General features: G+C 62.2%; 3 protein-coding genes across 4 annotated transcripts; 2 read left to right on the forward strand and 1 right to left on the reverse strand.

Moving 5' to 3' along the window:
- Positions 1–1,158: 1,158 nt before the first annotated feature.
- Positions 1,159–10,159, forward strand: CDK10 (cyclin dependent kinase 10). Of its 2 annotated transcripts, XM_074968953.1 has the most exons (14): positions 1,159–1,368; positions 3,098–3,170; positions 3,533–3,604; positions 3,801–3,903; positions 4,132–4,213; positions 4,830–4,897; positions 5,127–5,179; positions 5,305–5,374; positions 5,516–5,575; positions 5,862–5,985; positions 6,061–6,200; positions 6,817–6,869; positions 6,951–7,072; positions 7,873–10,159. In XM_074968953.1, the coding sequence occupies exons 1-13, from the start codon at positions 1,273–1,275 to the stop codon at positions 7,052–7,054; spliced, it is 1,098 nt and encodes a 365-aa protein (XP_074825054.1). In that variant the 5' UTR covers positions 1,159–1,272; the 3' UTR covers positions 7,055–7,072; positions 7,873–10,159. The 2 variants fall into 2 exon arrangements, with proteins under 2 accessions (XP_074825054.1, XP_074825055.1); XM_074968954.1 differs by lacking the exon at positions 3,098–3,170 and having other exon boundaries at positions 1,217–1,368.
- Positions 9,213–14,091, reverse strand: SPATA2L (spermatogenesis associated 2 like). The gene is made up of 3 exons (XM_074968950.1): positions 14,021–14,091; positions 13,050–13,356; positions 9,213–12,066 (listed from the first exon to the last, which is right to left on the reverse strand). The coding sequence occupies exons 2-3, from the start codon at positions 13,353–13,355 to the stop codon at positions 10,924–10,926; spliced, it is 1,449 nt and encodes a 482-aa protein (XP_074825051.1). The 5' UTR covers position 13,356; positions 14,021–14,091; the 3' UTR covers positions 9,213–10,923.
- Positions 14,092–16,979: 2,888 nt separating this feature from the next.
- LOC141996698 (farnesol dehydrogenase-like) lies at positions 16,980–22,814 on the forward strand. The gene is made up of 6 exons (XM_074968955.1): positions 16,980–17,110; positions 19,722–19,829; positions 20,344–20,483; positions 20,923–21,019; positions 21,244–21,368; positions 21,797–22,814. The coding sequence occupies exons 1-6, from the start codon at positions 17,026–17,028 to the stop codon at positions 21,971–21,973; spliced, it is 732 nt and encodes a 243-aa protein (XP_074825056.1). The 5' UTR covers positions 16,980–17,025; the 3' UTR covers positions 21,974–22,814.
- Positions 22,815–24,884: the final 2,070 nt, after the last annotated feature.

The raw sequence follows: 24,884 nt of genomic DNA on the forward strand, positions 1-24,884 counted from the left end.
TGGCAACTCGCTCCCTGGGGCCCCTCCACGCCGCTCACCTGGCCTGCCGGGGCGCTCCCCTTCCCCAGCTCCCTCCCCCCCGCTCACGGGGGCGCTCCCCTTCCCCAGCCCCCTCCCCGCCGCTCACGGGGGCGCTCCCCTTCCCCAGCCCCCTCCCCCCCCGCTCACGGGGGCGCTCCCCTTCCCCAGCCCCCTCCCCCCCCCCGCTCACGGGGGCGCTCCCCTTCCCCAGCCCCCTCCCCCCCCCGCTCACGGGGGCGCTCCCCGCCCACAGCCCCCCCCCCGCTCACGGGGGCGCTCCCCTTCCCCAGCCCCCTCCCCCCCCGCTCACGGGGGCGCTCCCCTTCCCCAGCCCCCTCCCCCCCCCCGCTCACGGGGGCGCTCCCCGCCCACAGCCCCCTCCCCCCCCCCGCTCACGGGGGCGCTCCCCGCCCCCTCCCCCCCCCGCTCACGGGGGCGCTCCCCGCCCACAGCCCCCCCCCCGCTCACGGGGGCGCTCCCCTTCCCCAGCCCCCTCCCCCCCCCCCGCTCACGGGGGCGCTCCCCTTCCCCAGCCCCCTCCCCCCCCCCGCTCACGGGGGCGCTCCCCTTCCCCAGCCCCCTCCCCCCCCCGCTCACGGGGGCGCTCCCCGCCCACAGCCCCCCCCCCCGCTCACGGGGGCGCTCCCCTTCCCCAGCCCCCTCCCCCCCCGCTCACGGGGGCGCTCCCCTTCCCCAGCCCCCTCCCCCCCCCGCTCACGGGGGCGCTCCCCGCCCACAGCCCCCTCCCCCCCCGCTCACGGGGGCGCTCCCCGCCCACAGCCCCCTCCCCCCCCGCTCACGGGGGCGCTCCCCGCCCACAGCCCCCTCCCCCCCCGCTCACGGGGGCGCTCCCCGCCCACAGCCCCCTCCCCCCCCCGCTCACGGGGGCGCTCCCCGCCCCCTTCTCCCCCCGCTCACGGGGGCGCTCCCCGCCCACAGCCCCCCCCCCGCTCACGGGGGCGCTCCCCTTCCCCAATCCCCTCCCCCCCCGCTCACGGGGGCGCTCCCCGCCCACAGCCCCCCCGCTCACGGGGGCGCTCCCCGCCCACAGCCCCCTCCCCGCTGCTGCTCCCCCCAAGCAGCGCCCGGTCGGCCCGTAGCCAGCAGGCCCTGCATAGCAACCGTCGCTAGAGACGCTGAGGGCAGAGTGGGCTAAGTTACGTACCGCGCCTGCGCGAGGAGGAGGAGGCAACGGGTTGTGCACATGCGCCGTGGTGAAGCGCGAGACTCCACCCCCCGGGTGGGGGGATCATGGCGGAGGCCGCTTGCTCCGGGCAGGAGCCAGAAGTGCTGCGGCTGAAGCGCCTGCGCGGTGGGGGCTTCTTCCCGGTGCCCCCTGGGGACAGGGTGAGCGGGGTGCCGAGTCCGAGCGGGAAAGGGTTAAGGCAGCGCCCCCTATGGAGCCGGGGGGGAAGGAGGGAGGGGTGGGGTGAGCGAGGGTGCAGGGAAGGAGGGGTGGGGTGAGTGGGGGTGCAGGGAAGGGGGATGGGGTGACTGGGGGAGAAAGGTGGGGCGGGGTGACTGGGGTTGTGGGGAAGGAGGGAGGGGTGGGGTGAGCGGGGGTGCAGGGAGGGAGGGAGGGAGGGGTGAGTGGGGGAAGGAGGGAAGGGTGGGGTGAGTGGGGGTGCAGGGAAGGAGGGAGGGGTGACTGGGGGGGAAAGGTGGGGCGGGGTGACTGGGGTTGCGGGGAAGGAGGGAGGGGTGGGGTGACTGGGGGGGAAAGGTGGGGCGGGGTGAGTGGGGGTGCAGGGAAGGAGGGAGGGGTGACTGGGGAAAGGTGGGGTGGGGTGAGTGGGGGTGCAGGGAAGGGGGATGGGGTGACTGGGGTTGCGGGGAAGGAGGGAGGGATGACTGGGGGAAGGAGGGAGGGGTGGGGTGACTGGGGGGGAAAGGTGGGGCGGGGTGAGTGGGGGTGCAGGGAAGGAGGGAGGGAGGGGTGCGTGGGGGAAGAGTGGGGGGGATGCCTCCAATCCAGAGCCCAGGGCGGGGTCCAGCGAGCCCTGCTGGGGTCCGGCCATGGGAAAGCCAAGGCCAGGCCCTGGATGTGCAGACAGGTGGACCTGCCCTCCCCCCCCCCACGCCCAGGCTGCTGGAGCGCGCTTTGCGTCTGCAGACCCCCAGGCTGTGGAAAGCGCGGCGGTGATGGTGCCGATCAACAGGCGGACGTCGGCTCACAAATTCAGTTCCCACGTTTGCACGCGCAGTGGCGGTAACGGGGCGTGGAAATGACAGACGTGTTTGCAAACACGGAGTTGGGAATATCTGGCCAGATGTTGGGCACAGCCCAGTGATAGCTGGCGAGGGGCACCATTGCTCTCACCCCATTTCACAAAGCAAATCAACGGCAGGTTGCTTTGTGAAGCGTTAGCTAGAATAGTGTCCAAACAGTAATAATCCCATAAGCATTACACTAACTCTTTGCTTATAGCATGATGCCCTGAGCCTTTCTGAAGCTCTTACATTTGCTGTCCAAAGGCTGAAATGCTGTCATATAGCTGTTCTACCCTATAGTGCAGGGGTTCTCAAACTCCATTGCACCACGCCCCCCTTCTGACAAGAAAAATTACTACACTGCCCTAGGAGGGGGTGACCAAAGCCTGAGCCCACCCAGGCCAGAGGGGGGCCAAAGTCAAATCCCACAGACTTCAGCCCCAGGTGGGAGGGCCTGTAACCTGAGCCCTGGGCTGAAGCCCAAGCCTGAGCCCTGCCGCCCAGGGCTTAGGCTTCGGCCCTGGGCCCCAGCAAGTCTAACGTCAGCCCTGGCGACCCATTTAAGGAGGTGCTGACCCACAGTTTGAGAACTGCTGCTATAGTTGTTAGACCATGCTCATCACCCTAGTAGCTGAGCGCTTTCCAGCTGCTCATTAAGCAACATAACTCACATCTGTCTTGGTTTCATGCTGGTGGTATACAGCTGTGTATCAGTCTAGCAGCAATGACATATTCCAGCTTCTGGAGGGCTCCATTTAAAACTAACTTCACAATGAAAATCATAAGCCCTAATCATTGAACACTGTCCCCAAGACAGCTCTGGCAAGGGGGCTGGCTGGTCTGTGATATGGCTCTCTGTTTTCAGCTGGGAAGGTGCCGGAGTGTGAAGGAGTTTGAGAAGCTGAATCGAATTGGGGAAGGGACCTATGGCATCGTGTGTAAGTGTTGTGTGTGCTGCAGGCTTCAGCAGCGGGAGCTGGTTTGCTTCCTGCAGTAGGGGGTGCTGACAGCAATTCCTCATGACCCAAGACAGTGGAAAATACTCAGTGGCACAGGTCCCTCGGCATAAGGGCAGCCCCAGCACAGGCTGGAGCCCATCTTCCAGGATTTGGTCTGTTCCCCAGTGATGAGCACATCAGTTTTTGGGGGGGGAAGGGGCTTTCACTGTTTACCCCCCAGTGTTGAGAGGTGATGGTTAACGGTTCACTTGGTGACTGGTGTCAGTGGTGGATCAGGCATTGGCTTTGCTGTGAGACTTGGCTTCCAGGTACTGACCACATGGTGTGTGTTACTGTTTCAGACCGTGCTCGAGATACCCAGACGGATGAGATTGTGGCACTAAAGAAGGTGCGGATGGACAAGGAGAAAGATGGTAAGGGGAGAGGAGAAGGGGAGTTGCTGTTCCTAGGAAGCTCTGGGGTAAAGCTGGAGTTTTAGGGGTGGCGAGGGCTCTCTTAAAACACTTATTCAGAAATGTGGTTAGCCCTGCACAACTACATCAGAGCCTCGAGTTAGGCCAGGGGACTGGAGGGGGAGTTCTAATGTGTGACTCAACAACCACTCTGCAGGAATCCCCATCAGCAGCCTGCGGGAGATCACCCTGCTTCTGAAGCTTCGGCACCCCAATATTGTGGAGTTGAAGGAGGTTGTTGTGGGGAACCATCTGGAGAGGTAACAGTCCCACAGTACTGGCCCTGCACCTGCTGTCCCTTCAGGAGGAGGTGGTAGGTCCTGTCTCTCCCACCCCTATATGCCATGTGTCACAGTACTGTCCCTGCTCTTGGCAGGAATGGTAGTTGGATGACCCCTGGTGGTGATGGAGTGTGCGCATTGAGGTGGGGGTGGTCAGCACAGTAGAACTGCAGTGAGGTGACTGACTGTGGTATGTGTCTCCTGCAGTATTTTCCTGGTGATGGGTTACTGTGAACAGGATCTCGCCAGCCTTCTTGAGAACATGCAGACGCCCTTTTCTGAGGCTCAGGTACAGGTGGATTGTGCGGGTGCATTACCACTCCTACCTGTAAGAGGGAGCTGTGGCTCTCGCCAGTTCAAGCAGGCTACCGGCATATACTGCTCAACTTGCAGCCAAGGATGCAGATTCCAGCCCAGAGCATTGAGGCAGTCTGCATCAATAGTGTTGGTGGAGCTGGTGGTGAGCACTGGAAGTCAGATGCCAGTCTGTAAATTGGCTGTCAGTCATCAGGTCACATGATCTGATTTCATCATAACTTGGCGACCTCTTTCCCCTGTTTGGCATAGGGTAAAATAATCTAACCCCCTTGGCCCTCTGTGATATGGGGCATTGCCTGCTGCCTGCATTAAATCCTGTAAGCATCACTGCAGTTAGAACACCCCTTTGTTACAATGTTTTGGGTCTTGGGCTCCAAACTAGGGTGCACGGCTTTGCACTGACCTTGAGCTTCTGCATAAAATGAACCAGGGCATAAGCTGTCAGCAGCTGTTAGTCAGGTTGCTTAATGCACGACTGGAAGGCACTGAGATACTAGAGTGATGGGGGCAGGGTAGGAACCAGTGCAGATACATGTTAAGTACTAATGTGATGCTGTCTTGCTAATCCTGTCTCCCACCGCTCACAGGTGAAGTGTATCATCTTACAAGTACTCAAGGGCCTTCAGTATCTTCATGAGAACTTCATCATCCATAGGTAAGGGGCAGAGTGAAAGGCACTGTGGGTAAAGGGCTTGTATGGGAGGGCCACTAGGTAATGGACTGGGCATTGGGAGCCAGCTGTGCCACTTGGGCTGTTTTCTTGGCTCTCAGTGGAACAGAGGGAGGCCCTCTTAGAGCAGCAGGTACTTTGGGCAGCATGGAATGGCCCTAGGTGAAGCATTGCCCTAACACAACCATCAGTAACTGGCTTCTTTCTGATGCAGGGATCTGAAGGTGTCTAATCTGCTCATGACCGATAAAGGCTGCGTGAAGATAGGTAAGCTCCCCTGTCACGTTTGCTAACGCAGCTCCAGAGGTGCTTCCAGCTTTCTCATTTTGCAATGCAGAGGCAAGGGCAGTAGCTGGCCTGCTTTTTGACCTTGAATCTGTCCTTTCTTGCAGCGGATTTTGGGCTGGCTCGTGCTCACGGTGTGCCACTAAAACCAATGACCCCTAAAGTCGTCACTCTCTGGTGAGTAGGCTCTGCTTATTGCTGAGTCAGTCACCCTATCATGGACCCCCTCGGAGGCTGTGGGTCAGCCATGCAGTCAATCTGGGACAAGTTTTGGGAGCTCCACCGATTGGTAATTCCTGCATTCGTTCCGTTGCACAGGTACCGGGCCCCAGAGCTGCTGCTGGGAACGACGACCCAGACCACGGGCGTAGATATGTGGTAAGGGGATCTCGTATTGGAGAGTAACGCTTTTGCCAGGAATTTGCAGTTATGAATTTGCAGAACTACCTGGGGGACAGCCAGGGACGGACTGGGGTCAGGGCAACAACTTGGTACTTCAGGAAGCAATGTGCACATCTGTATAAAGATCTCCTACTGAACCAAAGCCAAGATGGGTCGATAGCAACAGGAGGGATCTGCTGCTGGGGGCAAAGGAGGAGGAGTCTGATCCAAGAGATTCATGTGCCTGATTCCTACTAACCCAGGAGGCCTGTTCTCTCCCCAGGGCAGTGGGATGTATCCTCGCGGAATTGTTGGCCCACAAGCCATTACTCCCAGGCAGCTCGGAGATTCACCAGATTGACCTGATAGTGCAGCTGCTGGGGACACCCAATGAAAACATCTGGCCAGTAAGTGCTCGCTTTGCATCGCCCACCCTGCCACACTCTTTCCTGACCCTTACATGTGTCTCCCTGTCCCCTCAGGGCTTTTCCAAGCTGTCCCTAGTGAGCCAGTACACCCTGCGGAAGCAGCCCTACAACAACCTCAAGCACAAGTTCCCATGGCTGTCGGAGGCTGGGCTTCGTCTGCTCAACTTCCTCTTCATGTATGACCCCAAGAAGAGGTAAAGAGCCATCTGCAGCCCAGTGCAGGCCATGGAACTGCCAGTGTGATGTGGGGCCCAGGCTTCTCGGTGGGTGGTGGGTGGCTCCTGCCAGGCAGGGCTGTTCCCCTCCAGTGTAAACAGCTGCAGTGTGTGGGGGAGCTGTCAGCTCCCAGGAAGCACTGGGCAATCCCGAGCTGGGGGCTCATTTACATTGTAATCAGCTCCTCCCCTGAGGATAGAGCAGATCAAGGCAAACCAGCTGGGCCTAAGGAGCGGTGCCAGTTCCTGCAGTGCTGCCTTGCTCCCAGGGCTGATCCCCATGCCCCCAGGCGTTGCTGCCCCCTTTGCCCTAAGACTGGGGGGTGTCTGACCGTTTTAGGACAGGGTTGTACTGCCCCGGCCAGATTCTGTTGGCAGGCAGGGCCTGCGGGATTAGGCAGAAGGAACCCAGCGTGGGATGTACTGCGCATTGTCCCTCTGGACAGGAAGTGAACGCAGCAGCATGGTCACAGCCTTGCTGAGCTGCTCGGGCGCAAGGAAGGTCTCACTTTTATACAGAGGTTTCCTGAAGAAGCAGCGGGAGTGTTTGCAGGGGACGATGGACTTTTCCTGTAACCTGCATTTGCCTCCCCAGGGCGACAGCGGGAGACTGTCTGGAGAGTTCCTACTTCAAAGAAAAGCCCTTGCGTAAGTGACTCCACTGTGCTGTTGGGGCCTGCGGGACTCTGAGCCCTCCCTGAAACTCACTTCCTCTCCCCTTCTCCCCAGCCTGTGAACCGGAGCTCATGCCCACCTTCCCCCACCACCGCAACAAGCGAGCTGCTCCCGTCAGCGCCGGGGCGGAGAGCCAGGGCAAGCGCGGCAAGCCCTGAGGCTGCACGTTCTGTCGGGTAAGAACTGTCTTCTCTCTCCCCTGGAATCGGACCAGCAGTGACCCAGCCCTACTGCAACCCAACAGGGGAGGCATAAGCCTCTCAATTCGGGATGAACTGAGTGCTTAGGAGAGTGCAGGGCAGAAGCCCCTGCCCCAGCTCCGCCAGTGCCTCAGCCCTGACCTGCAGCCTCCCACCCTGCCCTGCTGATGCTCCTCACCAAGAGCACTCCCTGCTATTCCAGCCCTTGGGCCTCTCCTGAGTTGAGACGTTCACAGCTGGCAGGGGGTTGTGATGGGGACTGAACAGAACCACAGGTGCCTGGAGGCCAAAGCACTAATGGGCTGCCCCACTTCACTTTCTGCCCCAGGAGTCTCAGGTTCAACTGCTTGCAAAAGACGGGAGCCTAGCTCGTGTTGGGAGTGCAGACTGGGAGCCAGTTTTCCCAGTTACTTGTCAGGAGAGGAGCCTTAGTGTACTGGCCCACCTGGGAGAGGCACAGCCCCAGCTGTGAGTGGGGAAACAGACCTCCCTGTCAACGTGCTGCTCTTGCCCAAGAGGGCGCCTGCTCCCTCCTATGGGCCTCCTATGGGCCTCTTCAGTCCCAGGAGTAAGTGAGTTTTTATGCCCTGCTGCCTCCAAGGCAACTTGTGGTTCTCCCATGCCCCACAGGGCTCAGGCCATGCTTCAGAGGACCCAAAATTCCCACCCCACTCCCAAGAAGCTGGTGGGCTCCACAATGGTAACAGCCTCAGCCAGTCTGTGTGATTAGCTACTCCCATGTGGATAAATCCTCAACTTGTGTTCTTCTGGGTAAGGTTTGGATAAAGATGCGGATAAAGGGACCATCCAAAGCAGACGATGGGAAGGCTCTGGGAGCCGAAGGAGGATTTGTAACCAGCTGCTATAGGACCCAAGGCAGACGCAGTACAAGCTCCTCTTGACCTGTCGATATTCTCAGGGTGCCTCCTGCTGGGGGGTTCAGTGCTGGCTAGGAAGACGGTACCCCAAACTTCCACTCAAATGCAGCTGCTGGAGATACGCTTAAGGGTCGTGGATTGTTCTATCACCTTTGCACAAAGAGAGCAGTCAGGGCAAACTTCGTATCTATCCTGCATCCCTCTCCACCCAGTGCCAGTCGCATCCTTCATGGCGGCTGGCCCATCACCAGCCCCTCGGGTTGGATCCTTCTACCAGGCAGAAGCTCCAAGGAAAGGGCAATGTGTAAACACATTCCTATGGGCTGAAAGGAACCTCCAGCCCTGCAGTGTTTGCCTTGACCCCTAGGTAGGCAGCCAGGGGCAAGACGTGCTGGCCAACCCTGAATGGCTGCTGGGTTTGTGACAAGCTGCAGGCCTTGGCCAGCTCACTGTTGATAGAAAAGTCCCTTCGTTCTTTATTCCTCATTGGGGTTCATGTGATCCTGCGCGCAATAAAATATCTTTCTAGTGTCAGCTGTAATGGATAGTCCTGCAGAGCTGCTCTCCTGGCCAGCTAGCTTCTTTACCTCAGGCAGCCGAGCCAGCGCAAGGCAAGAATGGCTACCCTTTGCGTGGCATCTCCCAGCCAGAGCCCTCGGGGCGTCACAGCTCTCCCGTCACCTAACACTGCCCAGGGCGGGGAGCGCAGTCCTAGAAACACAATGTAGTGACCTAGCTCAGAACTCTCCCCCCTCCCCACCGAGCACCCCGGGGCTGCAGTGAGAAGCATTCCCAGCCCAGCTGCAGGTGAGGGGCATGGCTTGGTGCGCTCCCCTCAGCCAGTGTACTGCAGCAGCGACATCACTTCCTCCAGTAGCTGTGCCTACCTTGGAATTCCACCCCAGCAGGGGCCTGAGCCAGCCCTGTTTGTCTTGTGCTGAGAGCTCAAGGCTTCTGACTCATTCTCCTGTGACACACTGCACTCTCAGCAGCTTGGGTAGCCACAGCTTCCCCTCTACCCGTCATCACCTAGAGCTTCTGAACAAGATCACCCTCTGTTAATGAGCCACTGACCGCAGTGAGTTAAGGACATGAAAGGCTGAAGCAAGAGCCGCTGGTAAAGGGCAGGTGGAATTTGTGGGGGCATGGGATGAACTCACGCTGCTCCTGCTCCCACACCCTACCCAGGAGCCAGAATACCAGGCTAGTAAGAAAAACACTTTATTACGTAACTGTGGAGGTGATAGAGAATGTTCTTTCTTTGTTCTGAGGAGAGCAGAAATGAGGTGAGATTTACCAGTCAGCGCTGAGTTGGGAAGGGGGCCTTACCCAGCCAGAGGGGCTGGGGTACTTGGCCAGTGCAGACTGACAGTGGGCCAGCCGAAAGGCAGGTGTGCCCTGGAAGGTACAGCACCCAGCACTGGATCTGACCTGGGGTGGGTTTTCGGGGCGGTTCTCTTTAGTGCCTGGCTCCTGGCACTGATTCCAGCCACCTCACACTGAAACGGGGGACATCCCCAGTGTTCTCAGCTTCCCCTTTCTGAGTCTGAGCTGGGAGCGTGAGCAGTGCTACTCTAAATAGCATAGCAAGAGGGGGCCTTGCCTGCCCCCAGGCCACAGCAAGAGGCAGCTCCCTTTCTTTTTGGCTTTCCTGGGTCCAGCATCCTGCTGCCTTTGTGTTTCCAGCTGGGTTGTGCATACATGCATATGGGGAGGGGATTGGCTGTCATTTCCAGGAGCCAGTGCCCATTCCACTTAACCCTTAACACGGGAGGGAGAAGCTTTGCTCTGCCCCAAAGCACTCACCAGCTTCCCAGGAAAGGTGCAAGCAGTGACCTAGGCGGAGGAGTAGTCCCGAGACATCAGAGCTGAGCCCTGGGGAGATGGTAACTGAATTCCTACAGCTCTGACCAAGGAGCTGGAGCATCAGCCATAGCACAAAGGAACTCCTAATGCACGGCATCCCGTGGGACTAACGGTGTAACCCTTCCTCCAAGCTCCAGCAACCATTGACTCTGGAGAGCCCAAAGTGCCACAGCGCTCATGAGGAAAGGTATTTGGTGCTAGGGGATACTGCAGTGCAAGAGCCTAGCTTGCTAACTCCCTGAAGGCTTTAAACTCACCCTGAGCAGCTGAGCCAGGCAGGATGAGGGAGACACATCACCCAATAAAGGGCAGATGCACACAGCTAAAAGTGTTTGTCATTTCCTTCTGACCCATCAGTCTGGGGCAAAAGCTGCTCTAGCTCAAACCCCCAGTGCCAGAAGGGGCCAGGGCCCAGCCTAAACCCACACACTTCTTCCTCTGGGCACCTTTTGTCCCATCCAGAACCTTAAGGCCAGTCAGCCTGAGAAGCAATGGGTAGGACCAGCATGAGTTGGGAAACAGCACAAGATCTTCCCCAAAGCCATCTTCTCTCCTGGGGCAGAGCTGTCCACATGGGCCATGCCACAGAGCACCTGGACGGAGCAGCGTCCTTCCACCAACTCCCAGGAATTGCTTGAAAAAGAGCAAGTCTCTTGTTTCTCCTTGTCCTTACCTAGGTCCGATATTTCAGGCTGTCCTGAGAAGCCTGTGAGCTAAGAGGCCCCAGCTCCTCTGGCAGAGGGAAGCTAGAGCAGTGACTAAGCAGGGCCAGGAGATCATGCCAGAGACACAGCAGAGGCCAATCCCTGGAATTGGCTCATAGGAGTTGGGAGGGAAGAGTAGTAGTGTTGAACGTAGGGCAGGGTTAGTGTAGGCAGCTACAGCAGGGGAGGATCTGGGGCAAGTCTCTACGGAGCACTGCTCTATCGGGGTGGGGGAGGGAAAGCAGCTCTGCCACCCGAGGTTTCCCCTAGAACAGAACCAGGTGGCATCAGGCAAGTCCTGATGCTTCCGCCAGAGGTAGGATTTGGTTGGCATATCCCACAGCATTTGCAGGCCCTGGGGAGGCAGCTCGTCCTGTAGCTAGGGCCGAGCCCCAGAGCCTTCGTTCAGCAGCATGTCCACCTCGGTCCTCTTTAACCACAGGAGCTTCTGCTTCTCGCTCTGCAGCTCCTCCATGCAGTGGCTACTCCTGCAGGTCTGCATGGCATCGCAGCCGCTGGCATGGAGCAGGCAGCATGTGGCACAGCAGTAGGAAGGGAGAGCACCTCGGATCAGGCATGAATGCAGCTGGTAGCACGGTGACTCCAGCACCTCCCTTTCGCTGCTCTCTAGCCATGGGGCAGCAGGCGGCAGCTCCCATGGGCTCTCTGCAGCCTTTGGCCAGATGCTGGAAGCTCTACACTCCAAGGGCATAACCTTGCCAGCAGAGCGGGGCATTAGGCAGCTTGCTGCCCCGTGTGGCTCGAGCACTGCAGTGTCAGAAGGGGAGCTCAGAGCAGGATTTGTGCTCTCCACATTCTCAGGAGAGACTGAGTCACTGATCCTGCTAAGCTCCCGTCTTAAGGAGATAAAAGAGAAGGCAGCAGCCTCTGAGTCGGGCCCATTTCTATAAGGCTGCTCCTGGCCGGACTTGCTAGCCCCCCCGTTGTCCCAGATCCTTCCCTCATTTCCCCCGAGATCCTCAGGACAAGGTACTCCAACAGCCTCACTCCACAGGTTGGAGTTCTGTTCCCAGATGGGAGGCCTATGTAGCTCCTGGGAGGACAAACCCCATGGGGATGATTGCAACCTGGCTCCCAAGGGGGCACTGTATAGATTTGCAGCCTCTGGGCTTTTCAGCTCATCCCCATAGAGATCAATGCTTTCAGCACTGCCAGGAGCCGCCTTGGCTCTGGGCTCTCTGCCTTTTGGCCATCTAACAAGTCTCTTCAGCTTCTCCACACAGTCATGCAGGTCCCTGGCGCCCCTCCGCACCTGTAGCAGGTCTTCAGCAGACACTGGGCATGGCCCGAGCTGCCGTAGGATCTCCCCCAGGATCTCACACTCCACCCTTGCTGCAAAGAAGCCGCAGGCAGCTTGGAGAAGCTCAGCTCCCGGGGGTGGGCGGGACACCACGAGGTGATGGTCATCTCTCTTCACATATCCCATCCTGTGGAAGCTCTTTGCGATGTCACTGTCTGACAGCGCCGCCTGTAGGGAGTGCACGTACACCCCCGAGAACATCTGTAACAGAAGCACTGCATTATTTGCTGAGCACACAGCTAGTCGACCCCCAACCAGTCTAACCAGGTGACCTCGCCACTCCTCCCTCCGCCCCACAAACGCTGACACAATGAGCAATTAGTCACCCTGTTAGCAATCAGCACCACCAAGCCCATGGCAGCCTGAGCGCACCTTGAATTCGCAGCCCCCGCCCAATAGCCCAAAGCGTGGTCACTGCAGGCCACCACTAGCCTCCAGACTGCCCCAGTGGGGAGGGCGCTCCAGGCAGCACAGCCACCAGAGGGTGCCACAACTCCCTATGGTGCCCCTCCTCACCTTGGTTCACCTTCCTGTCTAACATCAGCTGCGGGTGCCTCAGGACCTGCCCCTGCTGCATCGGGGTTCCTTTGGAGACACGACCCACTGCATCAAGGAACCAGCTAGTCTCAGGTCCTACGCAGCCCTAAGCCCATGGCCCATTTCTGTGGCTTTCCCAATCATGTTGCTAAGATCCTTGAACCCAAGACTGTGCGATGGCCATACAAAGAGTGACATTGCCCAGAGACGAAGTACCTCTGCCCCTTCACATTCTAGCCACTCGGGGCCATATAGGCACAGGCAGGGTTTCCATCATGGTGGAATCCCTTTGTCTAAAGGCCCTACACACCCCTATGCTGCTTCAGCAAGGATCGTTCCTGGCTCCTGGTCCTGGGGTTAGACTGCGCCTCTCCCATTGAGAGGGTCTCTTTAACAAATCCCAGATCTGTCTGGGCACAAGTGTAATCATCAGCTACACAAGGGAGGGCCTGAATATTCTATTCCCCTGGGGAATTTGGAGCCCAGGAAATCTGTGCTGAAGTCCCTGGAGTGACCCACTCTCTCTTCAGTGATTTGCTCGGAATGGCCCCTCCACACTGTTTCAGCAGCTCCCTGTCTCTATCCAGCATGCCCAAGAGACACACCGGTGCAGCCAGGCGGCACCATGACCACACACCAACGCTCACCTTGATTGTGCTGAACTCCTTGCGCCAAGGGAGGAGGTGTAGATTGACAGCTGCCAGCTCAAGGACCTCAAAGGCCCTGGCCAGCCCCCTGAGTGCCAAGGGCAAGTCGTCCCATCCCTGAAGGCTGCTGGCGAGCGTGGCAAAGACGTCGTTCCGCAGGGTGCAGTGCAGCTCCGGATCCTCCAGCAGGTGCTGCCACAGCAAATCCCACAGGGCCAGGTCAGTGCAGACCCCAGTGTGGCCCCTTCGGAAATCCCTCTCCAGACACTTCCTGTACTCCTGCTGCACCAGGGCGCTGGAGCCCATCCTAGACCGCAGAGAGGGCAGGGGTGAGCGGCGAAGAGCCCACGAATGGCAGCACCCACCCAGGGCCACCAGAAAGTCCTGGGCAACCCATATAGGGGCAGCTTTGCCCTGCCCCGCTCCAAGTCCACCACCAAGAGTCAGGACAGCTTCCCTCCCCCCTTAGCGATTCCCTCAGACACTGCCAGCCACCCCTCCCCGGGGCTGGAGGGACTGCGCTGCCCCACTTCTCAGCAGCCGGTGCCCTGCCTGGGGAAGGGGGCTGGGGGGGCGGGGCCAACCCTTTCCCTCTCCCTCCAGGACTGGCCTGGTCACCCCCAAAGACACCTTTGACACACAGACATACCCAGCCCCTCCCTCTGGTGTAGGGGGCAAAAGGAGGAGGGGCTGAGACACAGACCCCTCCCCCATCCTTGGGGTAAGGGGCAGGGGCTGAGAGGCCACGCCCCCTCTCTAGGGTGAGGGGGGCTGCGACGCGGAGGCCACGCCCCCTCTGTGGCGTGGGGGGCTGCGAGGCGGAGGCCACGCCCCCTCTCTAGGGTGAGGGGGGTTGCGAGGCGGAGGCCACGCCCCCTCCGTGGCGTGAGGGGGGTTGCGAGGCGGAGGCCACGCCCCCTCTGTGGCGTGAAGGGGGGGCTGCGAGGCGGAGGCCCCCGGGCTCCACTCACCTCCCGGCCCAGGGTCTCTCCGCTCCTCCGCCAGGCAACAAGTTCCGGTTTCCTCCCGTTCCGCCCCCTGGCCCGCGGAGGTCACGTGCCGAGAGGCGGGGCTTCCCGACGCCCGCCCACTGGGGGGTTAACCCTCTCCGTGCCGGGCCCAGGCGGGCTGTGTCGCCGGGGGCCCCTGAGCTCGGCATCGGGCGGGGAGCTGCAGCGGGGCCTGGTTCCCCCGTGGGACGCCTGCGGAGCCCAGAGAGGGGGACTGGGCCTGGCCAGAGACCCCACCCAGGGACCCCTGCCCAGAGCACCCCAGGGCACCCACCCACCTGCCCCCGTCCCACTTGCGGCACCCCCGGCAGGACCCCCCACCCCAGGGCACCCCCAGCCCCCCCTGGGGCTTCTTCCTTGTCCCACCCAGAGGCTTCCACCCTCCTGCCCGCCCCCATCCCACCTGCGGCACCCCCGGCAGGACCCCCCACCCCAGGGCACCCCCAGCGCCCCCGGGGCTTCTTCCCACACCCCTCTCCCTGCCAGAGGCTTCCGCCTGCCTGCCTGCCTGCCCCCATCCCACCACAGCACCCTGGGCAGAGCCGCCCACCCCAGGGCACCCCCAGGCCTGGAGGCTTTTGCCCAGCCATCTGCCCCCGTCCCACCCCAGAACTTGGCTGGGCCAGTGGGAGGGCAAGAAGCCACAAGCCACACTAGTGGTGCCCAGCAGACCAGGATCTCCCCAGGGCACCAGCGCCTTCCCTTGGCCTCCATTCCTGGCCTCCGCAGAGGCCTCGCTAGCTACTGCCACCCCCTCGGCCCATGGCCACAGCACAGCTCTGCTGACTGGAAGCCACAGTGCCCCCAAACCCTCCATGCAATGGCGGTGGTCACAGGTAGTGGGTAAATGCACCCAACACAGGGGAAACCCCCTCCCCACCCAGCCTTGGCCAGGGTCCCAGCTCGAGCCCCTCAGCCTGCTATGGTGACAGCCCGCCTGTCACTAAGGGGGATACTCCTGGTTCCAACACTAGATGGTGCCGTGGGGCTAGAACCAGCCCCACTGAGCACAGCACCTGGGAGGGGAGCTGTGACCACTGGAGCAGGGTTATGCCCAGGCTTTGCCCACCAGGCAGGCGCCCTGCCCAAGGGATGCATCCTATTGGCATCATAGGAGCTGGCTGCAGCCGCCCTTGTCTTTATAGTGAGCTCCTGGGGCGGGGCCAAGCCTGCCACAGTGGGCACTGCCTGAGACCAGTGCTAATGCACCCGCAGCGGGCTGGCCGGCCCACGGAGAGTGCAGGCCGCAGGCTGGTTCTGCTGCAGGGCGTGGAGGGGCTGGGGACAGGAAGGTTAGCTCAGCCTGGCCCTGGGAAGCACACCCACAGTGGAGGGGGTGATGTGGGGGCTGTCCGGCTGCAGGACTGGCAGTGCTAACCTCACGGAAAGACAGACACAAACACACCCCCGCCCCAACTCATGTATTGCGGGGAAGGGATTGGCTGGGGCACCCACCTGCATCAGGCCCTGGTCACGCAGCCGGTCCCCCCAGAGTACCCTGCAGCAGGGGGGCCCACGAGGGAGCAAAGAGCGACAGAGAAGAGGGCTCTCCCCTCCACGGAGTCGGCAGAGGAGCAGAGAGAGCAGAGAGGTCGGCTGGGCCATTTTGAACCGGATCCTGAAGCCCGCGGGGAGCCCACGGCCGCCTGTGGGCACATGGCTGTGTTGCTCTGTGTGGGAGGAGGTAGCCAGGCCGCGGGGTGGGCAGCACGGCCCGGAGCTGGGGAGCTGACGGGACTTGGGCGCAGGCCGCAGCACGTGTGGCCGGCGTGACGAGGAGGTGGGAGGGCTGATGGAGAGTTCAGGCTCATGGGGCTGGGCAGGGGAGGAGAGGGAGCTCGGCTCATGGCTGCTCGTCCTGCTCGAGAAGAAGTTGAGGTGAGGGAAGCAGAGGGGAAGCCGGGAGCCTGCTGTATGACACACAGCCAGGGGCAAGGGGGAGCCAGGGGCGAGCCAGAGGAGCGCAATGCCGGGGAGCAGCCTCCCAGAGATGGTAGCTACGAGCAGCGGTGGTGGGAACGGGAGCGAGAGGCAGCCGGGTCTGTGGCTTGAACAGATCAGAGGGCAAAGGAGTCAACAGGATAGTGGGTCTTGGTGTGTAGAGGAACCCACCCTGCCCCGAGTTAGCACCTGCACAATGGCAGCCCCTGGTCCCTGCTCTGCAGCAATGGGGGCATCCCGGAGGACGGGGTGGCCCCGTGTCAGAGGCTGCCCTGTCCAGAGAGTGAGGAGGGAGCCGCGGGCGCGCCGGGGAGCTGTCTGTGCAGAGCGGCCCAGAAGAGGAGGCGTCAGACATGCACGAGGAGCCTCAGATCAGAGGTGGCAGCTCCCTGGGGCACTCCCAGAGAGGGAGCTGGATGCAGAGCCCAGGCCGGGAGAGGAGGGAGCAGGCAGTGAGGAGCTGCAGAGAGCAGGAGATGGCATTGTGGACAGGGCGCTGCGCTCGCCCTAGGCACCTCTGCGCTGGCGAGGAACCCACCGAGGTGGGCAGAGGGAGCGAGCTGTGAGGGCCTGGCCGACCTCGCTAGCTAAACGACTGCCAGGAGGGGGCAGTGGCCGAGGGGAGGGCTGGCATGGACCACACAGGCCGGAGCAGAGCAGGGAGGAACGGCCCCAGGAGACTGGCAGTTTGGCGGTGTCTCCCAGAGGCAGGGGTGGGAGCCCCACCACTGAGACGCGTGTGGCTGGACTGGCCGAGGCACTCAGCCCTGCGCTGGCATCCAGGGTGGCCCGACAGGGCATTTGTCTCAGGCCCACTGAGTCCGAAGGGACACAATGGGTGAGAAAGGAGGCAAAGGAGGGGTGGGGGCAGAAGCAGGAGGCGGGGCTAAGTGGGTGGTGGGTGTGGCCGTGGGAGTTGGGGGTGGAGCTGGGTATGCACCTTCCCTACTTATTTCCTTGCTGGGGAGCAGCCACAGCCCGGTTGGTGGCTGGCCCTGCTGTGGCTCTGTCGTTACCTCGCCGGGATGTCTGCCTCGGACAGAGTGGCCGTGGTGCTTGGGGGGGCTGGCACGGTGGGATCCGGGATAGTGAAGTCACTGCTGGAGAGAGGTAGGGGCAGCCGGCGGAGTGGGTGATGATGGGGAGTTGGTTGATTTGTTTTCTAACCACAGCCACATGCAGGCCGGCAGGTGCAGCATGGGCTTCCCCTGGCTGCCATGCTGGGAGCCTCCCCCGGTGTGAGCAAAGACTCACACTAGACCCCAGCTGCTGGGGACCTGACCCACAGGTAGCAGGTGACGCCAGCCCCTGCTTGCTAAGAGCAGCCCCTGGATGGTTGCAGGCACTTTGATCTGGGGCAGCAACAGGGCCAAAATGCTATTGTGTCCTGGCCAGGCAGCGGCCGGTGCTGGGCTGGAGCTGAGCTGAGAGCACCCTGCGGGGTGGGGACCGAGACCTCCCCCTGAGAGAGCCAGGGGAAACCCGCTGGGCGTGCCTGCTGCCCCCACAGGCTGCTCAGCCTGTCCCACCCGAGCGAGCAAAGGGCATGGGCCGGCCGGGGCACGCACAGCTCCCAGCTGAGCCACGGCCGTGCAGGAGGGGCGAGTGCCCTGGCAGAGCTGCCTGTGCGAATTCTGCCAGCGATGGCACAATGCTGGGTGCCTTGCCTGCCCTCGGCGCTCCTGTGCCTCCTCTCTGCCTGGCTGGAGCCTGGCTCTGCCTCTTGCCTGCCTGGCATCCACGTTCGTGGTCCAGCTGCGGAGTTCTAGGCAGCAGAGCTGTGAGGGTCCACCTCGTCTGCCCCCTGGCGCCAGGGGATGGTTCCCAGCCGTCTGGTTCTGCTGTTGCATAGGGTACGGGCCCTGGGATGCCAGATTAGGGCAGAAATCAGAGCCACTCCCTTTCAGAGGTACCAGCCTGACCCACTGCCTAGATAAACCCTGCTGCACCCCAACGGTCCCAAGTCCCCAGTGCTCACCCCACGGCAGCCTGGCTCTGGTGCCCTTTGCCCCAAATATCTCAGGGACGCCAGCACCCTCCAGCCCAGGGTTAGTTTTATGGGTAGAAGGCTCCACTCAGACCCATGGGTGGGAGGCGGCTGGGGCCCAGCGTGGGCAGAGCTGTTTGCTCTGTATCGGGGTGTGACGAAGTGGGACTGTTCTTAATGTTTCCTCTGAATAGTGTGGGGGTGTCTCAGTTTCCCCTAGGCAGTTCTTAAGTATCTAGGGGGTGGGATAAGGGTGTATGATCGTTGCAGAGCCCTAGAGGGCAGGTGTGTGCAGGGGTCTGGACACAGAGAATGGCCGACACCCTGTTTCCTGGCAACTGATGGCCTGGGCCTTTCCCCCTGCAAGGTGAGAGCTAAAGGGTTGGAGAGCAAAGGAATCCGGTGACCTCCTGGCCCGGGAAAGGGACAAAGCCCAGAGGAGGAGGGGCTGGAGGGAGTTTCAGTTTGGGGCTGGCTGGGACATGGAGTGAAGGGCAGACGTGGTTGTCTGGCTCACTGCCCCCCAAAATGGAGCCAGCTGAGGGGTCCTGTTCTCTGCACCTGCAAGCTCTGTTTTAGACCATGTTCCTGTCGTCTAATAAACCTCTGTTTTACTGGCTGGCTGAGAGTCCCGTCTGACTGCGGAGTTGAGGGGCAGGACCCTCTGGCTTCCCCAGGACCCCGCCTGGGCGGACTTGCTGTGGGAAGCGAACGGAGGGGCAGAGGATGCTGAATGCTCCGAGGTCAGACCCAGGAAGGGGGAAGCTGTGTGAGCTGTGTGTCCTGCAGACAGTCTGCTCCTAGAGAGGAGACTTCCCCAGAGTCCTGCCTGGCTTCATGGGAAGCAGTTCCAGAGCATGGCCCGGGGACTCCGTGACACGGGGCGATGCCCTGATGAACGGCTCTGCTTCCAGCCTGTGTTTGAAGGGAGAGCCATGTGATGGGGCATAAATGGGGGAGAGAGAGAGAGGACTCTGTGTTTTTCTCTTGACAGCGCCACGCCCAGCCGAGCACCAGAAGCCTGCGGTGGGGGTTGGCAGGAGCGTGGCGCTGGCACAGCCGGGTTTGCACGTGTTGCACAAAGCAGTGGTGAAGGAGGCCCCATCCCAGGGGAGATCTGGGGCAGCTCCACCTCCGCCCCAAGTGATCTGCCCCGAGCACAGGCCCCGTGACATGGCATTGTGAGCCACAAGGCCACAGCTCGCCCCGGGCCCGGTGCTGGGCGGGTCACACGAGACCGGGAGAGCAGCTCCCTGGCAAGAGGGGAAGGCGAAGGGTCCTTGCATCACCCCGGCTCACAGGGCCTCCGTGTGCTAGCCTGGAGCATGCAGCAGCTTGCCCACACCCCCGCTCTCCTGTCGTACCGCTCCTGGAGGACTGCTAGTACCCCACCCCAGCTGGGGGACGGAGATTCAAGGGGCCGGGAGCCAGTGGCAGAGTGGGGAACGGAGGCCCGGAGCGTCTCCCTCCCTAGCCCAGGGTGCTCTCCCCACTTCCGGAGACTCCCTCACTCGCCAGCACAAGCTGCGCAGCCACCTCAGGCTTGGTCCCAGGGCGCCCAGCGGGACAAGCCGCGGCCCCGCCCTGCTAACGGAATGATGCTGCTGCCCCGGGCCCAGGAAGCACTGGGCAGAGGCTCTGCCCGTGCTGGGGCCGTGCTCGCGTTGCGAGCTCCTTTCCAGCCGGCTGCAGGGTGCTTCAGGCCGCGTCTCCCCGCCACCCTCTTGCCCGCAGGTTTCCGAGTCGCTGTTGTCTCCCGCGATGGAGCCAGGCTGGAGAAACTGAGAAGCTTTGTGCCGGCGCCAGCCCGTGACCGTCTGCACACGCTCGTCGGGGACGTGGGTAAGGCCTGCCTGCAGTTCTGCCAGCGGGATGCCCAGGGACGCTGGCCGAGGAGCTGTGGGGCTGATAACAGCAGTGCCCAGGGGAGACACTTGGTGTCAGGCTGTCCCCCCAGGGAGCCCCTTATTCCAGGGCTTCCTCCCACTGGAGGAGAGGACAAGAGCCCGAGAGGAGTGTTCAAGCCAGCTGGCCCGTTGCGTATTGGTATCTATCTTCGAGCACGGTGCTGCATCCAGCTCCACTCAGGCTGGTGATGCCCGAGCAAGGTCCAGCTGGCAGGCTGGGCTTCCCCCTGCTCCAGGGCTCCTGGTCAGACTTGCTCCCCAGCGGGCAGGGCACGTCATCCAGAGAGAGAGAGAGAGACACGTCATCAGCCAGGACCCTCCTGCGTGGAGCCCTCTGCGGCGAGGTCAGGGCTGGGTTCCACCCGCAGGGCCTTCTCTTTGCCCCTTGCAATTGCAGGGCTGGGCCCAGCCCAGGGGCACTCGCTCACTCGCTGCTGAAATCCTTCCAGGGTCCGAGGAGGGAGCGGAGGCCACCAAGGGAGCCCTGCTGAAGAGCGTCGGGAAGGTCACAGACGTGGTGTCGTCGCTGGGCTTCAGCTGGTGGCAGGGAGGGCCTCCCCACACACAGACGCTGCAGGAGCTCCACTGGGTGGGTGTGGGCAGGCAATGCAGCTGGCTCTGGGGAGGAGGCGGCAGCGAGCCTTCAGGGAGGGCTGGTGGGGATGCTGAGGGAGTTAGGCCGGGATCCAGACTCCACTGTGCTCTTGTGAAGCCGCAGCCCGGTAGCGCCACCCTGTGCAAGGTCTCAGGCCAGTACCGGCTGGGAGTGCCGTGGAGACAACAGGCTCGGCCCCTGCGGGAGGGAACAGGCCCGGCCCCAGCCTCCATCCCAGGACAGGGCAGTGGGCTTGCTTACCCAGAGTGCTGGACTGTCTCCAAAGGGCAGCAGCCAGGCCCCGTTGGCCCAGGGCCTTGTCTCGGGATGCACATATCAGCAGCCTGCACCGGAGGGATGATGGGGGCAGGAGGGTGGGACACGGCTGCAGGAAAGAAAACCGTCGTGTCTGCCCCGTGTCCCCCCCTCCCAGGTCCTGGAAACGCTGCTGCTGAGCACCTTCACGTCCTGGAAAGCATTCTTCCCTCTGGTCAAGGAGAATCCCAGCGGCTCCTACACCTTCATCACAGGTGAGGGGAGGCCCAGCCCCCGGCAATGGGAGATACCGACCCTCTGCGCCCCTTCCCCTGCTCTGCCAGTGCCCCTCGCTGCTGACTGGGCCAGCAGGGGCTGCCATATGTGCAGCTGTGGGGTGCTGGTGAGTCGGGGCTGCAAGGAGCGTGCAGCTTCAGGCGCCGCTGCCCCTTGCTTGCACCCCCCACCCTATCGCTGCAACAGGCTCTCTCTGTTTCAGGAGGGGCTGGTGAGCGTCTCCTCATGCCAGGCACCGGGTTCCTGACACTGGGGGCCGCGGGCGCACTGGCCTTCTGCCGGGTGGTCCGGGAGGAGTACCCAGACGTGCCCTGCAAGCTGAATGAGGTCAGTGCCCCCTGGCTGGGGTGGCTGGGGTGGAGGGGCACTCACAGCTCTCCCTGCCCCCTCTCCAGGGCCTGGAGGGGAATGGAGTGGAGCCCAGCGAGGCCTGGCCCCCCGCGGACCTGGTGCTAGCCCCTACTGGCTGGCATCTCGTGTAGGTCAGCAAAAGCGTCCAGTGCTGCTGCTCACGGGAGCTGCTGCTTGACAGCCCCTTTGGGCAGCCCAGGCCCCACCATGTGTCTGGCCAGCGCCTGGCTCAGTGAGGTCCAGCTCCAGGATACAAGTAACGGGGCCTCTTGCAGCTGGGGCAGGTTTGTGGGTATTAATGCGGGTGAGGGACTCTGCTCCACCCTCCCCAGGGTGAGGGCGTCCCCTCCTGGCCAGCCGGTGGTGGACGGCCTCGGCGTAACTGCCTCCACTTTTCCCTGCAGGTGAAGATTGACATGGGGGTGGCAACCCCGGAGCGTTTGCGCCCCGGCTACGTGAGTCACCTGGAGGTGGGCGAGGCAGTGGCCTCCCTGGTCGAGAAGGGGAGCGTCTCCCACGCGGTGCTGTGCGCCAGCTCGCCAGCTGACCTGAAGACCCTGACCCTAGAAGGGAAGATCTGAGGCCTTTGCGAAGCCCTCTTGAGCTGTGTGCGCTCTAAGCGCCCCCTGCTCCCTTGTACAGGGCTCCTGGTACATCTGCCCCGTGCTCCGGTCCCCGACCGGGATGGGTGGGCTCAGCTGGGAGTTGACTCTGAGCAGCAGCTGTCTTGCACCGCGTCACTCTGCTCTCTGGCTCGCCGCCTAGCGAGGGTAGCTGATGCCTCCTTTCCCTGCTGGGGACCCAGGACCCTCTTCTCTCTAAGCCCCTTTCTCTCCTCCCTGGCCCAGCGGAGGAAGGGCCAGGCTAGGCGTGGGCAGAGGGGAGGCATGAGCAGCTGCTGTGGCTGGCACCTTCACTCCCAAACCCTGGCCGGAATTTGGGCTGGGCACAGAAACGGCTGGTGCAGCAGGTGGTTCTGTGAAGAGCAGCCGTGGCCCCAGCAGAGGGGGAAGCCAGCCCCAAGCACCCTGCTCGCTGTGGGGTCCCCAGCAGCCAAAGGCCAAGCCCCACATTTCAGTTCCTTCTCCAGCCAGCTGTCTGCTCTGTTGAGTCGTGCCCAGCTGGGCAGGTCCGTCCTTCCAGCTAGCGGGTGGCCTGCCCTCCCCAGCCTGCCCTACGTCCCCTCCGCCTCTCAGAGGCTGCAATTTTATCAGGCCCCTTCCACGCTGCGAGCTACCGTGCTCGGTGTCCCATCCTTGGAGCAGGGGAGCTCGAGGTGCTCGCGAGACGTGCAGCCCCAGGCCCTGGTGTTGGTTCCTCCATCGTAGCGTAGCTCTGAAAAGTCACGTGCTCCAGTTGGCACCAGGCCTCCTGCCCCAGGGCTGGGCACATTGTCTGCCAACCTCCGCCCGGCTCTCTGCTCCTGGAAGATGTGTCTCGTGGTTGCATTGTTTTGCATGTTTAAATAAACGTTATTTGTACAAACACCATCCTGTGTCTCTGCACCAGCATGAGTCTGCTCCTGCTCGAGAAGCCCCTGCCAGGTCTAGCAAAGGGATGCAGCTTGGGCACGGCTGGAGGGGCACCACAGTGCAGGCCCAGAAGAGCAGCGGGTGCTCCAGGCTAGAATGAGGCAGTGCCCTGGCTGTGGTGGGGCCTGGGCTAGCCTGGGGGGCTCTGTGCCTCTGGAAGAATGGCAGGAGGGGCAGCAAGCCAGTCCCTGGCCACTCCCCATCCTTAAGGAGGGCTTGTTCTGAATCCTCGCTCACCTTCGCCAGTGCTGGGTGCATGGCGCTCTGCCAGCTCGCTCTACCCACTGAACCTCCGTGCTAAGCCCCTTCCCGCCACACCGAGCAGGGCCGGCAGGGGTGGAAGCATTTCACCACTAGCCCGTGGCCGGCTCCCAGCTGTCAGCTTCACTCCCTGCAGCTTGGAGCACGGGGCCAGCGCCAATGCCATGGACAAGGCTATGTGAATCCGCCCAGAGAAAGGTCTCCAGCCCCCAGCGCAGCGTCTGCCCGCGGCGGCTCTAGCGTGAGGACACGACCAGCCCATGCGGGTGGCGTTCTGGGAAGGCACATGACCAGCTGCAGAGGCTCTGGGCAGGCTGATGCTATGGAGGCAGAGGGTGTCCACCTGGGGTCACCTGCTGTCCCAATGGCTGTCAACACCCCAACCCCCCCGCCAGCTCCTCAGGCCCCAAGGCAGAGCTCCAGCTCTGATAGCTGCTGCCTTCCCAGGCCCAGCATCCCTCCCCTAGCAGTGACCCACCCTCCCATCAGTGGGCCCAGGTACAGGCCTGGCCTTGGCTCTGAGCTGGGCCCCTCCGCCCAGGGTGCAATGCAGGGCAGCCTGCATTGCTTTCTCACTCATTTACTTACTGCCTTGGGGCCTTGGACCATCGGGCCCTGAGAGCGACCAATTCTTGCTGCCCCCTTCCCCTGGACAGGCCCCGAGTGGGCCAAGGCTAGCAGGAAATGCCATGAGGTGTGGCACAGTCCCCCCCACCTGCAAGGGAGCCCATAGGGTCCTGCAATGGGTGGCTGGAGCCATGTGCTCTGCCCCAGCAGCAGCTCTCCAGGGAACTGCACACACACGAGGCCACCCCATCCCTGGCTGGCGGCTCTGACACTGGCACCAGGAGTTCACTAACCCCAGCCTGCTCCTCACCCCCCCGTTCCTCCCGGGACTTTGCTCCCTGCCCCAGAGAGGTTGTTCCCACAGCCCATGGGTGCCAAGCCAGGTGCCCTCGTGCAGGGCCTCTGGAAAAGGGTGCTGGGCCCTCCACTTGGCTCCATCACTGCCTGCCAGCACCCTCAGGCGACGTCTCCCCAGCATGCAGGCCAGGCCTGGGGAGGTGCCCGTGGCGAGGACAGAGACCCCCGGGGTTCCAGGCTGCCCCCTTCTTCCCGGCATGGCTTCAGCCAAGGCTCCTGCTCTGGCAGCCTATGCCCCTTAGCTCCGCAGGGTGCTCCTGGCACCCCAGGGCTCATCACAGCAGATGCTCCACAGCTAGGCTGCAGCTGGGAGAATGGCTGCTGCTCCGGGTGGGCAGGTGGCACGGCTTGTGCGGGAGCTGGTGCTGCCCCTTGGGGTGGTTCCCCCCAGGACTCGGAACATAACGACCAGACTGGGTCAGACCAAAGGTCCATCTAGCCCAGTATCCTGTCTACTGACAGTGGCCAGTGCCAGGTGTCCCAGAGGGAGTGAACAGACCAGGGAATCACCAAGTGATCCATCCCCTGTCGCCCAGTCCCTGCTTCTGGCCTGGGGACCAGGAGGTTGGTTTGCTCGGTGCAGCACAGCTCAAGCAGCCGCTCGTGAGACCTGCCTGAGCGCACAGAGCAATAAGCGAAGGGCGGGATGGTCCCCCGCTGCTGCGGAGCCTGCGGGATGGGGCCATGCTCCCGCGCCTCCATGGCCATGTACCTGATGTGGGCTGGCATGCTTACCGGGGCGCTGAGCGCTCCTCCGCAGCCCACCCCACTCTGG

Source organism: Natator depressus, chromosome 12 (assembly GCF_965152275.1).
Source record: "Natator depressus isolate rNatDep1 chromosome 12, rNatDep2.hap1, whole genome shotgun sequence".
In the NCBI taxonomy this organism is placed as follows: domain Eukaryota; kingdom Metazoa; phylum Chordata; order Testudines; family Cheloniidae; genus Natator; species Natator depressus.

Coding starts and splice junctions, on each gene's coding strand:
- CDK10 (XM_074968953.1), top strand. CDS start 1,273: ATGGCGGAGGCCGCTTGCTCCGGGCAGGAGCCAGAAGTGCTGCGGCTG. Junction 5,180..5,304: donor TAAAGGCTGCGTGAAGATAG/GTAAGCTCCCCT, acceptor CCTTTCTTGCAG/CGGATTTTGGGCTGGCTCGT. Junction 5,375..5,515: donor CCTAAAGTCGTCACTCTCTG/GTGAGTAGGCTC, acceptor TCCGTTGCACAG/GTACCGGGCCCCAGAGCTGC.
- SPATA2L (XM_074968950.1), bottom strand. CDS start 13,355: ATGGGCTCCAGCGCCCTGGTGCAGCAGGAGTACAGGAAGTGTCTGGAG. Junction 12,067..13,049: donor AGGAGTTCAGCACAATCAAG/GTGAGCGTTGGT, acceptor CTTCTGTTACAG/ATGTTCTCGGGGGTGTACGT.
- LOC141996698 (XM_074968955.1), top strand. CDS start 17,026: ATGTCTGCCTCGGACAGAGTGGCCGTGGTGCTTGGGGGGGCTGGCACG. Junction 17,111..19,721: donor GAAGTCACTGCTGGAGAGAG/GTAGGGGCAGCC, acceptor TCTTGCCCGCAG/GTTTCCGAGTCGCTGTTGTC. Junction 21,369..21,796: donor TGCCCTGCAAGCTGAATGAG/GTCAGTGCCCCC, acceptor TTTTCCCTGCAG/GTGAAGATTGACATGGGGGT.